Source organism: Miscanthus floridulus, chromosome 15 (genome assembly GCF_019320115.1).
Source record: "Miscanthus floridulus cultivar M001 chromosome 15, ASM1932011v1, whole genome shotgun sequence".
NCBI lineage: Eukaryota > Viridiplantae > Streptophyta > Magnoliopsida > Poales > Poaceae > Miscanthus > Miscanthus floridulus.
The window spans coordinates 39,575,002-39,591,484 of NC_089594.1; the positions used below are offsets into that span (position 1 = coordinate 39,575,002).

At 46.6% G+C, this 16,483-nt stretch overlaps 1 protein-coding gene and 1 long non-coding RNA gene across 2 annotated transcripts; one reads left to right on the forward strand and one right to left on the reverse strand.

Annotated features, from left to right (window-relative positions):
- Positions 1-720: 720 nt before the first annotated feature.
- On the forward strand, positions 721-3,899 carry LOC136506516 (uncharacterized). Its single transcript, XR_010771630.1, has 4 exons — positions 721-983; positions 1,060-1,164; positions 2,417-2,533; positions 3,564-3,899. It is a non-coding gene; the product is annotated as an uncharacterized lncRNA (long non-coding RNA).
- Positions 3,900-14,055: 10,156 nt separating this feature from the next.
- On the reverse strand, positions 14,056-16,218 carry LOC136508890 (B-box zinc finger protein 22-like). The gene is made up of 2 exons (XM_066503671.1): positions 15,813-16,218; positions 14,056-14,673 (listed from the first exon to the last, which is right to left on the reverse strand). Exons 1-2 carry the CDS (start codon positions 16,041-16,043, stop codon positions 14,224-14,226), a joined length of 681 nt encoding a protein of 226 aa, XP_066359768.1. The 5' UTR covers positions 16,044-16,218; the 3' UTR covers positions 14,056-14,223.
- Between the last annotated feature and the right edge of the window lie 265 nt (positions 16,219-16,483).

Sequence of the window (16,483 nt, forward strand, 5' to 3'; positions counted from 1 at the left end):
CAATGCATTTGTGTTGATTTGTGTTTAAACTCAAAAATACTTTGGAGGTACTTTGTGGCCTTCTATTTTTGAATTTCACTAAAATACTTGGAATTATGCCCTAATAAACTTTGTAGTGTAAAGTAGGTGTTTTACACTAGTGGCAAGAGTGGGGTATGAATTCAAGTCCAAACCCTTAAAAATTTGAGCTTCAAATTTGAATTCAAACTTGAGTTTCAATAGTTAGTCATATTTGGTTAAGTATTGAAAATCAGTATTGGATTCACTTTTGTGGGAATTATTAAAATGAATTTTATAAATAAACTTGTTAATCACCAATTAATTCACAAACATAGTTAACTGTTTTTCCAAACCCTAACTGCTTTAACTGAAGTTTCAGGTTTCAGTTTTAATCTACCTAAGTTCTATAGGTTTGATCTCCTTATCTAAGCAGAATTAGGGAAGACTTTCTTAAGCAAAGTTGGAGTGGACGTGTAGTTGAACAAATTTTGTTCTTAGAGAAGATCATGTTGCTGTGCTAAATCGGGAGAAAAGAAGGGAGGAAGATTGGGGTTCAGGCTGTTCGTTTGCTCCATCGGCAGTCAGGCAGGCTGCCTGCTCTCCGGAGGCGGCCGCCGCCCTCGCACCGCTCAATGGCGCAGGGACACGCAGCTGCTTTGCGCTGGCCACTGCAAGCAGCTGCTGTCGCGCTCTCCAGCGTCGCCCCGTCTTCATAAACGCGTCGATGCCGTCGTCCTCTCTCTCTTCCTTCTCTCTGCTTCGCCACCGCCGCCGTCGAGCACCTCCTCTCCACCAGTAGTGTTTGCCGTCCTCGCTCGCTCCTAGCTCAATTCATCGCGCCCACAGCTCCGCCATAACCTTGCGCTTCTACTGAGCCAGCCCACACTAGCTCTACCTATCTGAGCTGCCCGCGCGATGCCGTGTTCCTCCTCGTCGATCACCGTGCTCCGCCGTGACCACCTCACCGTGGCCAGGTCGCTCCGGTGAGTCTCTCACCGAGTCGTTTCACGCACTAGCTCCGCCCTGACATCCTGATGCTCATCGGCTCCTCCGTTTTAGCTGTAGAACTCCAGACGCACCGGAACGCCACCGCCATCGTCCTCGCCGCCGACCGTGCAGCTCTGCCTCGCCTCCGTCTAAACCAGCAGGAGCACCAAAGTCGCCGTGAGCCCCTGCAGCTAACACTGCCCTCCAATTGGACTCTACCGTGCCCTAGTGGCCGGATTGCCGTTGTGCCAGTGTGCTCTGCACGGCAGAGCCGCCGAGCTCGTGGTTAGGTGAATAGCTAGGCCGCGCGCGTTCAATTAACCCCTTGAGCGTGTTCACGGGAGCGAGAGGAGTGTGCCGGAGGCCTTCGTGCAGCCGGGAAGCTCACCGTTGCGCGTAGCCGCCTCGCTGGAGTTCCGCCGTGCCGCCATGGACGCCGGCGTGCATGCTACCGTGCGGTAGAGGTTCCACCGTCTCCCTGTGCGTGTTCGCGCAGTCGAGAAAGACGTGTAGAAGCAAGTTTCGTCACCGGAGTCGCCGTGGTTGGTCACCGTCGCCGCGCTAGAGCACCGCTGTGCCGCCGGAGCTGCCGTCGTGCTCACCGCCGTACAGTAGAGGTTCAACGGATAGTGCCAGAAGGTGCACGAGAGCGAGGGGAGTCTGACGGGGTAGGTATCGTCGCCGGCGAGCTCGCCGCCGGCGAGATACCCGCCGGTCAACGGTGCCGTGGTCGCGGTCAGCGCGGGCACGGGTCGGGCCCCCCATGTCAGTCAGAGAGGGTGAGAGAGAGTGTCCTTTTCGGTATTTTAGAAAATGTTAAAATGAACTAAAACTTGATTAATTCATAACTAAATAAATAAAACTGATAAAATTATGAAAATTTTTGTGTAAGCTTGTTATGATGCACTTAATCATGGAAAATATGAGATGATAAAAATCAGTACATTTGTTAGGTCTAAAAATTACCTCTTTTAATTAATAAATGAACCTTCCATGATTTTTATAGAGTAAAATAATTATCCAAAAATCATGAAAGTCTGTGTATATGCTTTACATGCTAAAACCAACCTTCACAAAAAGTTTGGTTCTGGTTTGATGAAAATAAATTGCTCACTTAATTTGGATGCCTTTTTATGAATTAATAGAAATACAAAAATGATTTCCTTAAATCATTAAAATGAATTGAGTGTACTTTGGGGTTGATTCTGGACCTTGGAACACTAACACCTTACTGTTCCTTGGCAATTCCTTTACATAAATGTGTTTTCATGGTTAATTTATTGATAATAAATGACAACTTTGTTTAGTGAATAACTAATTAAGTGTTTAGTGAAGGAAAGTTGTATTCAAGCAATTAACCTTGTTTAAGCCATCTTTATCCATGTGTTATGAATTATCATTCTAAAGCATGCTTCTTATTTACGTTTAGTGAACGAGGGTGGTGATCCGATAGTTGAGCAGGCTTCCGAGGTAGGTTTTCACTCAAAAGCAGTTGGGTTGGAGAGTGGGGGTTTTCCTGACGTATCTGACAACCCCGACAATGCAGGCAAGCTCTGGAGCATATGAACATTTCCTTGTGCTTTTATAAATGTTTCTCACATACGTCTTTTACTTGTTGCATTAAGAAAGTTAGGAGTTGAGTGTATACCTGTTGTTGCATTATCTATCTTGATTCCTTAAACATCATTCCTTGACACCCAGTTTAGTATGATAAATTAGTTATGCTTAGTCTTGCATAGTGGTTAAGGGTCGAATGGTGACTTCATTGTTCGGAATGGTTGCTTCCTTAGGATGTGCCTAAGAGTTTGTATAATGAATGTGTTTAAAACTGAGACCGGATGGGGCATGGGTGTTGTCTCTTGTGGTTAAGTCGACAGGGTTGCCTGTCGTACTTGCCTCGTCTGTGTTAGTTCAGGACCATACCATTGTAGGCCACCATGTGGTCGGGACCTTGTAGTACTGACCACATACTCCGGTAAGCCTGATACCCCAGCTATTCTATTATGTGAAAAGACAACTGTGCACCGGGCGTGGGAGATGGTGAGAGTAGCATGTACACATCCTGTGGATCCACTAGGAGTGGCACAGGGAGGTGGAGTACTGTGCTCTCAGGTAGCCCTGACTGGTTCATGTTTTGGCGGATCCAAGTGAGGGTTGATATATGTAGGTTCGGGACCGGACCTAGACCAGCATATGTCGTGTGGTAAGGAAACACCAGCTGGGCCAAATCCATTCGAATCGTCGTGCTTCTCGGAGATGGAGACCCGATCCTCTGACTTACATCGTAGTTAATAAACTGAAACAATAGTACAGATGATAATGAGATGTGATGATTAAGGAAGTGGTTGCTTTAGATCAGGTGCAAACTGGAGACTGATAATAACTTAACTTGAGCTAAAACATTAAAAGTAAGGATCACTTATTAGTAAGCTTTTCTACAAAAGTTAATCTTGATTCTTACTACAAACTTACCTTGATTCTCCCTAAAGCCTGCATATCCTTCGAGTCTTTCCTTTTCGTTGGTTAAGTCTTGTTGAGTACCTTTGTACTCAGGGTTTGTTAAACCCTTATTGCAGGTGAGCCTCATGAGCAGTTAGGCTTTTGTCCCTACTGCATGACAGTTCAAGAGGAGTCCCAACAGTAGAGCTATTGTTGTTGTGCACCCTTGGGCGGGGTGAACTTCTTTTGATTGTAGTATAAGTGGTACCTGTTTTGCTACCCCACTGTCTGAATGGCTAAAACTTATGGTTTGTAATAACTTAATTACTGGTTTGTAAACTTATAGTATTGTAAGACCTCCACCACTTACTCTGATGTAATATATTTGTATATTTGTACAACTGTTGTAATACTGTAATGAATTCTGTAATGTATCCTGCTCGAGAGAATAAATGTGGATGATTCGGGGTTCACTGAGGACACCCGATAGACTACCGGAGTTGTCTGGCTCTCATGTGCAGCAATCAGAAGTCTAAAGGACAATGATAGGCACATGTGAGCCATATAACTTGGGCGGTTCTACCACACATGGCTGGCCTCGAATGAGCCCAATCTTGGTTTGTGGTCTTATCTGGTCTTCTTAAGTGGGCATGTATGGGTTTGACGCCGAGTGAGATGCGTTGCTTCAGTTTTGGCTTTATTCTCCTCATCTTTGGGCCCTGGTCTTTCATTTGGTTTGTGTAGGATGGTATTTACGCTTTGTTTCTTTGCGTATTCTTACTCTTTTATGTGCATTTCCACAAATGCCCTCCTGCAAATGATGAATCACCAAAACCTATGTAACTTGTTAGTTATAAGCCTGTAGGGACCGTGACGCCTAAGAGGGGGGATGAATTAGGCAACTTAAAATTCTAACTCTAAAATTATGGCCTCTTTTTAACTCTAGCAAAACATATGCAATAAATAAACTATCTAAAAGTGCAACTACGGTTTTGCTAGTGAGTTGCTATCTCTACCTCTAAACAAGTAATGTAAACAATGTAAGTGCGGAAGCTAAAGAGCAAGGTAGAGATATGCAAACTCCCGTCGATGACTCTAGTATTTTTACCGAGGTATCGAGAAGCGCGCAAGCTTCCCCCTAGTCCTCGTTGGAGCCCCTCGCAAGGGCCAAGCTCTCGGTCGAGTAACTCCGTGGATAGCCTCGGGCCTTCTCCACGCGCAAGTGGGTCTCCGACGTGCCTTCCGGCAAGCCTCTTCCAGATGCTCCCCGCCGTCTTCACTATCAAGCTTCCGGCCAAAACGCCGCGGGTCTTGTTCCCTTCGGTACATGGTGGCGGCCACACCACAAACGCGGTTGGTGTGATCTCACAAGACTTCAAGCCCCTCCGATGTACAACACTTGTGCTCGCAAGCACGGGGTGGCAAGAGGTATGCAAACCTCACTAAACACTAGGCATAAACCTAGAGCAAGCGCATGAGCAGTGGTCTAATCAACCTAAGCACTTTACAAAGCACTTATGCTAATCACCTAATAAAACACTAAGCACTATGTATCAACACCCTTGGTATATTTTCTTAACTCCACTCTACTCAAATGGCCGATTGGAGGTTGTATTTATAAGCCCCACTGAGAAAGTAGCCGTTGGGGTCCAATTCCCACGAAACTGCTACTGACCGGACGCTGAATTGTCCTAATCGGACGCGTCCGGTCGTCCCGACCGTTGAGCCGGCAAAACACTGATCGGACGCTGGCTAGCGTCTGATCGCCTGCCACCAGACACGTCCCGTCACAGATATGCCGCTCTGGAACCTTTCTGTACTCGATTGGACGCTGCGTTCCTGCGTCCGGTCGGTTTCCGCCAGCGTCCGGTTCTCGCATCCGGTCGCCTGTCTGCCGAGCCACCGGTCCAGCGTCCGGTCGCGCTTCCAGCGTTCGGTCCTTGCGTCCGGTCGCATCTGCGAGCTCGTTTCTTCGTGATCTTGCGTACGGCTTGGTTCCTATCTTCATGCTTGACTTTGCTTGATATCTTGGGTCTCTTCTTGTGCTTCTAAGGTCTTGCTTAAGGTGTTGATCATCGGATCATCACGTCGTCTTCATCCAAGTCACGTCTTGCACCCTGGTGGACTACAAAACAAACACTTGCAAATTCATTAGTCCAATTTAGTTGTATTAGTCATCAAACACCAAAATCCAAAGTAAATAGGCTTAGGGTCCATTTTCCTAGAAACCGCTTAGATCCCCTCTACGATCACACATGTATGATACTAGAAACCGATCTGAGTTCAGGTAACCAAAAAACTGACAGAGCTGGAGCAAAATGAGAGCATATAAGCTTGCAGAGGTGCTGCGCCGTGGTGTCTCTTTCTCCTCTGTGACCAAACTCACAACACTTAGCAAGAAGCTTATCTTCAGGAGGAAGTAGACCACGTAAAGCCTGTAGGATGTGCGAGAAGGCGAGCCGCCATATTCAGAGAAGAAGTGATCTTTCATGAAAGATAGCTGTACCTCAACAATTTCGAAGGCTCTGTCGTCCCACCCCCACCAATGCTCTGCATCTGCAAGCACATCCGTGAAAGCACGGTTGGCGCTCGAACGCTCGGCTACTTGGGGAGGCCTGCCGTAGCCATGGCCATAGCGCTGCAGCAGCTGGAGGAAGAGGGCAGAAGAGAGGCAGGCGTCTTCCAGCCGTCGCGAGCAAGAGCAAAGCCCCGTGCGTATGTCTTCAAGTGTGGTGCATCCTGACACGGCACTCCGGTACGATTCCAGCGAACCCACCGCGACTACGGATGGCCGGTCCTGCTTCCGGCTGGGGCTCATCGTCGTAATCTGCGAAGGGTGATGCTGCCCTCCGTCGTCGCTGTGCTTCGAATCGCGCGTGATCAGCAGCGAACTTGCAGATTTCCGACGGAGGGACCATGGCCCTGCGGCTGATCTTCAGATCCTGGAGGACGGCGAGGAAGCCCAGCACGAGGGAGAACATCTCCTTGCGCCGCAGGCTGCTGCTAATGGTCGTTGCTCCATCTCCACGATGGAACAAGACGAGAGCCAGGTACGCAAAGGGCAGGGCCCGCTTGGCGAAGCGCCTGACGCTCTGCTTATCGCCGTCGCGCAGCAGGCTGTAGGCCGCCAATGGTGTCCCCCTGCCCGGCGGCGAAGAAGATGGCCACCAGCCAGTATGGTGGTGGGTAGCGGAACCGCAGCATCGTGGCGACGGCCAGGACAGCAACTGGCACGGGCAAGTAGTACGCCGCCCACGCCACCCACCGGACGGAGCAGTGGTTTGCACCGAAGCGCGCATGGTACAAGACGAACTGCATGACCTGGAGCGTCACCATGGCGGTGGCGAGGCTCTCTACAAGGATCTGTGGACTCTCCCATGATTGCCCGGAAAACGATTGGAATAGACGATGAACTGGTGGAACACAAACGACGCCAAGGACATCGTGTGTGTGTGTCCGACACTCCGGAGTCCAGACGGATTGCTAAACGTCTGTTATTATCACCTTCTCTCGGAGGGAGGACGGTTATTATCGCTTGTGTTATGAATAATAAGGCTAGAAAGGACCAAGTTGTGCTTCTTCTTCTTCTTCTTCTTTTGAGAATAGGGCCAAGTTGTGCTTGTTCATAAGTAGTGCATTTATTGCCTTCTTGTGATTGCTTACGTCGGTAAGGTTTGTCTCGGTGGATGCTTTATCCATCTGTGTGCTGTATGATTTGATGACTAATGTTGTCCTCCCTTTGAATCTTTCATGATTTGGACACCGCACCATCTATGGCTGCTAGTACGTGTGACCAGACACGGAAAACACTTTCATAGACATGAGAGAATTACAAAATTCTTCGGTATATTTTTACCAACAATAATCTTCAAATAGTTCGTCGATCAGACTTACGGTTTAGGAGATATCACATTTTAAAATTTAACAACAAAAAGATTCCGTAGATACATATGTGCTACGTGGATTGACGATGAGTGAGATTCAAATAAAAAGATTTTGTGTATGCTTTAGTTTGGTGGGCATGGATGTGTACACCGCACACATATGTTGTGTGCGGGTACAAAATAGAATTCTCTCTATGATTTTTCTTTTGTATTTATAAAAACAATATTTAGAAATAATAGCAATTAATAATGTATTAAAAGCACGACAGTTTGATCAAATCTTATTTGAAATGCCAAACTTATTTGTAATTTCGCTCCGCTACCGACGTACTGTAATAATCTAGGGGTAATTGTCAGTTGCTAAAACCGGCATGTAAATAGAAAAAACTGCATTGGTAGGACAGGTGAGCAATTATTGCCTCCTCTACTTGTAGTTAACAAGTGTACTATGTAGCTTGGTGGATGCTTTTTCTCTTTTCTTCCTCTTTTTCTTTTGAAAACTTTATTCTTCTTACAGCTCAGAGGATGGTCGAATACATCCTCCTAATTGGGGATGTGAGTACAACGTTAGAAATTTTTATAAACCTACTGACTTGGTTTGAAGGATGAATATGATTCATCTTTTTTTCTATTGTTGCTTTTATTTTGTTCGGTTCAGGAAATAGAATGGGTTGATCAAGTATAAACACTGAAGAAGAGAGCAATGCCACCAAAATTCGTTGGATGGATAATCCCCATTTATAGACAAAGTGACTCATTGATACACACCTCATGTACGCAACATCTATGGCCCTAACTGGGGTTGGTGGTTAGTGAATCATGATGATTATGACTAATGTGTGTCGTTGGGGTGGTGCAATCTTGAGTTTTTCTAACTAGGTCATGACAATGGACTTATGTGGTATTCTTTGTCCCTATATTGGTTTTCATGGTAACACTGCAAAGGATACATGCATGAAGATTAAGGAGGGACTTGTTCTAAGGGCCTGTTCGGTAGGGATCCAGATTCTCGTAGAAATGTTTTAGATCTAGATACTCTAAAGAAATGTTTCGGATGGCGAATAAAATCACTAGACCGTTTGGCTGCAGAATCAAAATCACTGTGAAACCACGTTTTTAGTGATTCACATTTGTAGGCAGAAAAACCTGAATCGCTTGGAACCGTTTCTACCTGAAACATTTATCTTGTTAGCCGTTTGGTACCGATTCTTGAGTTGCAAGCAAGAATCCGAAACATTTCACCCTTCCAAACAGCCCCTAAGTGTCGTTTGGACCTTTATCCCCTTTGGCCATACTATAGAGGTCAGGGGAAAAGAGTAGTAGCTTGAACAAATTAATTTTTTTCGCTGAGCGTGTCCTTGTGACACGTGTTTCATTAAGTAGAAGTAGAGTTATGGTTTGTTACATCATTCCCAATGCAAGTAATCCATAGACTACCGTGGAAGGGTGGAACCAAAACAAACACAAACGACAGGGAGCTAGCTGTTCTTTAAACTAATTTACATCAAAGGTTTGCGACGATTGAACAAATTAATTTGAGCCTTGAGTGTAGTTTTCGTGGACACTTGTGAAATCTGCATATGTTAGCTCAGATCTAGCCTTTGGATGCAAAGAATGGAAGCCAACTTGAACATTTCGAATTGAGCATTAGTCCAAATTGAAATCACAAATGTACTTTGAGATCAAGAGCAAGAGAAGAGCACAAGAGCGATTTGTGGGTTAATTGGATAAGGCCATCATTAGTTCCTAGAGAGTAGTGGGATGTGTTGTTCATCAACCCATTCCCTTTGGCTTAGCTAAGTCAAGCGAGAGTCCTTGCTTGACATGTACACTATCGGTGATCACCACCTAGATGACTTGGTGGTGGTGTTCTTGGAGAGCTTCTATTGGGAAACTAACACATGCACATCACTCAGGTAAAGATAGAGTAACTAGAGTGTTGATCAGATGTGAAACCATATACGATGTCATCCTATTCATAGGGGAGGCAAACAAGAAAAACACCATTTACATAGTGCCATTGGCCTAACGACTAGATTCATTGGCATATTTGAGGGTGTTTAAGACTTTACACGATTTTGTTGGAAGCCAAGCCTTTAAAAAGTTAATCCTAACCCTAGATGGGGTTGGCTTAGGACATTTACTATCACTTGTTATGAATAATGCTAAAAAGGACCAAGTTATGCTTGTTCATAGCAAGTAGTACAATTATTGCCATCTTGTGATTGCTTATGTTCGGTAAGGTTTGTCTCAGTGTGGATGCCTTAATTTATGCATCTGGTGTGTTGTATGATGACCAATGTTGTCCTCCCAATCTTTGATGATTTGGACATGGCACACCATCTCTTACTGCTACTATGTGTGATCAGACATTATGGAAAACACTTCCATAGACGTGTGAATTACAAATTGTTCCGCATATTTTTTCCAACAATAGCCTTCAAACATTTCATCGATCAGACTTATAGTTTAAGAGATATCATATTTTAAAATTTGAACAACAAAAAGATTCCACGCATACATGTGTGTCAGTTGGATTTGCGAAGAGTGGGATTCAAATAAAAAGATACTATATATGCTTTAGTTTGATGTGCATGGGATGTGTGCGCATGTACAAAATAGAAATTCTCTACATGATTTTCTTTCATATTTCTAAACAAAATATTTAAAAATAATAATAACCAATGTTTTAAAGCATGACAGTTTGATCAAATCTTATTTCAAATGTTAAGCTTATTGTTGACGACAACAATGGCTGTAGGGTGAGAAAAACTTTGTGAAAAATGTTCCAGGTCACAAAACAGTCATGATTAACATGTTGGAGCACTGCATGCGGCATCCAGTGTAAAAGCACCGGACTAATCCAGTGTTGAATTTTACGTGTTTTGGACCTCTCTAGTTAGTACCAGATTAGTACGGTGGTTAGGGCACCAGATTAAAACTAATGCACCAGACTAATGACTTGTTGGTGCTAATGACGGCCGAATCCGTGATAAGAAGTGTCTCCATAATGGCTCATGACTTTCAGAAGAAGCAGCAACCAAGAAGCACTTCCTCGTCGAGGACTAAACAGATTTGGTGTCCTCCAGCTAGCAATCAGGTGAAGATAAACTATGATAGTGCCTTTTCACCAACGACCAAGAAGGGTGCTTGGGGCTTTCTGGCTCGTGATCAGACCGGGGAGGTTGTATTGGCTGGCGCAGGGAATATGGAGCTGGCATGTGATGCACTGATGGTTGAAGCAACAACGTGCCTGCCGAGCTCTTGAGTTGGCAGATCAATTTGGCATATCCCACATCCAGCTTGAAACGGACTCATCTCAGCTTGAGGAAGCAATCCGTACTGGTTCCAGGGATCTAAGTCCAAGCGGCAACATTTTCAAAGCGATCCGGGAGCTACTTCTAACTTCGTTTTGTTGTTTTGAATTTTAGATATGTTTCTCGTTCATGTAACTCGTCTGCGCACGAGATTGCTCAATTAGCTAAAGAATGGGAAACCAGGGTCCAAATACAAAGTTGGTCGGATTACTTTCCACACTGTGTAATCGTTGTCCGTTGCTTGCGATTTAGCTGAGTCTCTCGGTTGCATAATACAAGGCCATAGAGCCAAAGCTTGAGATCAACAAAAAAGTGACCATTGGCTGTGTCAGACCCGACCGTTGCAGCCGATCTGTTGGACTACCATTGCGCGCATAAGCTAGATGAGGAGAGTAATGGCTCTTTCTTCTCTCCCCCTTCTATAAATAGTGGCTTGCTCGGTTTGGGGACCTCTCTTGTCCATTTGTTGACAGTCCATACTCCCTCTAAGAGCTAAGCAAACCCCTCCCACTCCCTCTCTTGACTTAGTGATCATATTTGTGAGATATTGGGAACTTCTAGTGCATTGTATTTGAGAGTTTTATTTGGTGGCAATAGTAAATCTTTGTGATTTGAAATTCTCTTGTTACTCTTGGTGATTGTCGTCACCTATCTGGCTTGGTGCTTGTGGAGACCGTTGAGCACCGGTTGGAGAATGTGCAGGGGGCTCCGATCATTGGCTCTGTGAGGGGCTTTTGTGCTCATCCCTATGGGAGATTCGCCAAGAGAAATTATAGTGGAATCATCAAGGCTTGGAGTGGTTCTTAGTGTGCTCTCGAGACTAGTGAAGCAGTGAACTAATAAAGAATCCGCCTCAATGATGACGTAGGTCGTCGGCAAGCAACCAGACCTCGGAGTAAATCAATTGTGTCACTTTCCCTCATTGGTTTGCACTCTCTACACTTGCAATTTCATTTCATAACTAGTGCTTGTGTAGTTGCTGAGTAGTGGTAGCTTTCTAGCTTGTTTAGTTGCTAGTTTAGCTTAGTCTTCTAGTGAGTAGTGCAAACTAGTTGCTCTCTTAGTTAGCTCACTAGTTGTTAGGTGTTACATTGCCTCTAGTCGCTTGTGTGTGTGAGTGCTTAATTATTTAGGCTTGCAACTATAATTGTGTAGGGGGCTTGCGTTGTGTTGTTTAGGCTAGGCAAGTAGTGGCTACTATGATTGTCGTTTATACTAATACACTTTGCCTAGTGTCTTTGTGTTTGTGGAACTTTTTAATAGAGACTATCCACCCCTCTAGTCATTCATAGATCCTTTCACGTAGGCAATTGGTAAGATGTCACCGCCATCTAGCTACCACTAGTAGGGTAGGGTGATACCTGGCATGCCTAGGGACATGAAACTAAGTCCTAACCATGTATGTCACTGCATGGATGTTTGATAGGAGCTTTAGCTTTCTCTTTTTAGTCTCCACCTAGCTTAGTTTGATTCTTTGTAGAAGTAGAAGCTTTGTGTGTGCCACACTACTTTCATCATATGATTTACCCCTATCTAGACTTTGATGTTTAGTTATGATATAATCACAAGTATGCCAATTGTCACTCTTCATCAATACCTTCCCAATGGAAATATAAACAATGATATCTGAAATACTTCTCGTGAAATGCTGCAATGGTATCTTTGCACTTGCAGATCGATTCTGTGAACATAACAAATGCCAACAACAAGCGACATATGACTAGCTAGTTGTGCCTATCATCCCCATGCAAAGCAGTGTTGTGCCTAGGTGGTGTCGATTGTGCCATATAATGTCATATCCAAACTCTAAAAGAACCAAAATTATGAGAGACTACAATTTTGTATAGTTTTATTAATCCTAAAGAATCTTTTTTCAAAGAGAAGCGGATAGATTAAACTACCGGCCTATGTATTAATAAAGAAGGAGTAAGCAAGTACAAATAAAAGAAAACAACAAACACTATACAACAATAACATCGAAAACCAACACACGACATTAGCAATGGCATGACAACCACCACAATCAAAACTGCCCACAAAATCAAAGGCCACCTTGCCTATTGTAGCAACAACCACCAAGGGGTTCACTAAGCGATGCCTCCATGGAGGAAACGACATCCGCAGGATGCCGTCCAAGCCAACCAGAATATCGGCACAGGTTTTTCAACCAAGAAAAGAACCCCAAGGTAGATGCGGGAGTGGGATGAGGGCACACGAACAATGCCTCCACCGATGTCCACTGACACCCTGAAGCGTCGTCATTGTCAGCATCAGCATAGCCAAGCAAGGATTTCTCCCAATGCCCCACCCCAAACCACAAGCCAAAGCATGGATCTAACCAAAGTGAGCCGCCACCAGTGAGCTTTCACAACGACATCGAACGAGTCACTGGCAAGTGTGATTCGTCAATGTGGCGCCCCCCTTCATAGCCGCTGCTAGCTCGCCAAGCACCAAAACATCTCTGGTCACCACACCATGTTGATGCATGAGCCAAGACAGTCACATGATGCCACACATAAAACACCGAAGCACCGTCAGGCGGGGCAGAAAACCAGTGGCGCCGCAAGCAGATGAGTGTGCCCCCACCTAGAGGCCACACCACTGCCAAGAACAGCAGAGCACCGCCGCCTACATCAAAACCCACAAGAAGGGCTCGACCATAGGACCTCCAACAGGTTGACGCTAGACAACCGAAGCCACCGGCCATGCCACTGCAGGACCTCCTCCTCCTCCTCTCTCTTCTTCTACTTCTCTTCCATGGCCACTGCCTCCACCGCCTGCTGGTGCTAGTGCTGGCCGAGGGAGACGACCAAGACGAGAAACACGAAGACCACACCGCCTGAATCTTCGCGCTGGAGACCACACCCCTGCAGCAATCCAAATGGTAGCCTACAAATCCGGTATGGGAGGCGACAGATCTGAGCCCCTAGGGTGCAGATCTGGCCGCGCCCACACCACCGCCCGCCGTGCCTCGCTGTCGGCGTCGCCATGAGCATGCCGGTCAAAGAACAGGGAAGAAGCCTCACTGCTGCCTTCCGGCGGACGCAAGGCATGCGGTCCGCCTGCTCCGGCAGCAGGCGAGGGAGAGGAGAGACGCTGGTTCGAAAGGAGGCAGAGCCGCTGGGTGCCGCCCGGGTCGCCCGACGGGGACAACGCAGGGGGCTAAAGCTCACCAAATACTTGATGGTTGTCATGCCCGGGCTGATATGGCTAGACCTGTCGTGCCAGCGTGCTGCTGGCACCGGCAGTCCAGCACAGCACGACTAAGACCAAGGAGGAAAGCCATGCTTGCGTTGTTGCCGTGGCACAACTGGTGGCACCGCTAGCTAGTCGTACCTGTTGTCCCTGTGCCATGTAGCGTTGTACTGTCCGTTTGAGCATTTATTAATTTTGACCTCAATTATATCCAAACTTCAAAACAACCAAAGTTGTGGAACCGGAGTACAATTTATATTCTTTTAATCCTGAAGAATTTATAACACTTGATGGTTAAGAGAGGCTAAAGCTCACCAAACACTTGACGATACTAGTACATTTGTTCTTTGATCAGCTGATTCCAGAAATCACCTCAAATGATCTGATGAGATCTCAACATGTCAGCATCTAGTAATGCCGGACGAGCCAGGCTCAGATAGCTCAGCATGGCAGCACTGATCCATGTCAACGCCAACGCCAACGCCGACGTCGTCGGCCAAGAACTCACTCCACAGCCACTGCTGCCCGTCTGAGCCCTCTGTCGTCGGTGCTGTTGCGCGGACCGACGACAACAGCCGCACTTGGCCAGGCATGGTCGTCGTCATCGGGTTGCCGCCGGAGCTGCAGGGAGCACTGCTGCTCCCGTTGCCGCTGCTGGTCCTTGGGCTGGGGCTGACGCCTTCACTGCCTGGGACGTGGTGGCTCAGGCTCTCGACGTCGCCCACGCGGACGCCGGTGATGAGGAAGCGCCGGTGGGAGGAGACGTGGGCGCCCGCGGCGTGGACGGCAACGTCGCAGGGCCGGCACAGCAGGGCGCGATCCTCCAGGCAGAAGAAGTAGCCCGTCTTCTCCTGCCAGCACCAGCATCGGGCAGAAGCAGCAGCGCGTGCAAAAAGCCAAAAAGACGAGGGAGGAATCAGCAGCAAGGCAAAACAAACTTTGTTCAATTCAATATCGTCATGTTGCGATCAAAATTTTTGACTCCTTTTTCCGCGCGCAAATTTATCTACGGTGACTCTGTGTTTATTCAGATTCATAATCATTTCAATTGAAATTTTTTTTACGTAATAACATTGGTTGCGGGACCGCTAATATTGCGTATTTATAACATGTCAGTGATAATAGACCGTTGTGCATCACCAAGCAATTAAACGATCGTAGCAAGTAGCGTGACAAGATCACATGCAAAGATATCCCATCAGATACGTACGGGTTGTGGTATCATGTCTGTACTTCTCATGAGCTGCATCTCTCAAGACACTGGACCACATTGGATGAGAGAGGCAGCAACAAGCCAACAACCAGGCAAACCTTTCTTTCAGGAAATTAACAAGAAATTTTTATGGAGAGGAGGGCTAGTATCCTTATATTAGTTGAGAATATGCTTGTTGAGGTAACAAAAAAAACTTCATACTCTGTACTCTTTCTGTTCAAAATAATGTTAGCGGGTACGATGTTTTTTTAGTTTCATCATAAGTGAAGCTTCTTTAATTTTGATCATATTCATAGCAATATTCATACCCAGAGGCGTAACCAGGGGGGCTAGCAGGGGCCAAGGCCGCCCCTTCCCTATGGTCTGAAACTTTTCATATACTTCTTGAGCCATAGTAGTAGTAGTTATTTTAAAGAAAAAAAATGAGTTCTTGAAGGTGTTATCTCCATGTCTTTCCTTCATCTTGCGCCCCCCCCCCCCCCCCCCCCCCCCCCCCCCCCTTAGTTTTTTTTCTCTGGTTCCGCCTCCTGTTCATACCCATCTGCCTATGGTGAATGTGACTTAATACTGATCCAATCTCACTAGCTAGCTACCCCATCTGCATACAAAGGCCATTGCAACCTCTTGTGCTGTATCTAGAACCAGTTGTTAAATTGTACTCTCTTGCTAACTGATCGACCTGAACTCATTCGGCCGAGCGCCTATACAAAATTACAAGCTACAACGTCGGCCGTTATTAGCTAGGATTAGGATACTATACGTACGCACGTTACGTACCTGGCAGATGTCACAGGCGGGGTGACCGGCGCCGCTGCCGTCGTCGACGATGGGACTGGGCGAGGGGTGACGAGCGGTGGACGACGGGAGCAGCGCGACGCGGTGGTGCCTGCCGGCGAGCTTGTTGGCGGAGTGGACGGCGGCGTCGCAGCTGCGGCAGAGCGCGGCCTCGTCGGCGCAGCACAGCACCGCCGCCTCCGCGCGCTCGCACGCGTCGCACCCGATCTTCATGCGAGCGCTAGGGATGCACACCCACGCGACGCGCGCACACCGGCGGCGAGGGACGAATGAAGTTGTTGCTGGAGAAACAAATGAGGGTACTGCTCGATCGCTTTTCGGTGGGTTTTAATTTATTAGGTAGAAATAAAAGCCCCCGTCTTCTTCTTCAAAATAAAAATATCTCGACGTGTGCCCGGCACTCTCTGGTGCTCTGGGTCGCCGCTGTTCCCGTGTCCGTGTGGTGTGGTTTCTGCGCGCGTGCATGTATGTCCACTTTCACCTTTTCGTGTTCACCACGGCTCAAGTCTGAAACCACTTGTGCTCTTATCGATTTGATGATGATGATGCATAAGTAAGTGTGGGTTAACTACGGTGATAAATTTTGATCTTGCTATATTGTAAAGGCTAGGATACTAGTCCTTCAAAGTAGGCAATTGTCCTCCTAGAATCCC

What these genes read in the sequence shown, in the direction of transcription:
- LOC136508890 (XM_066503671.1), bottom strand. Translation starts at nt 16,043, where the DNA reads ATGAAGATCGGGTGCGACGCGTGCGAGCGCGCGGAGGCGGCGGTGCTG. An exon ending in CCGCCTGTGACATCTGCCAG is followed by an intron (nt 14,674 to 15,812) that starts GTACGTAACGTG and finishes TGGTGCTGGCAG; the next exon opens with GAGAAGACGGGCTACTTCTT.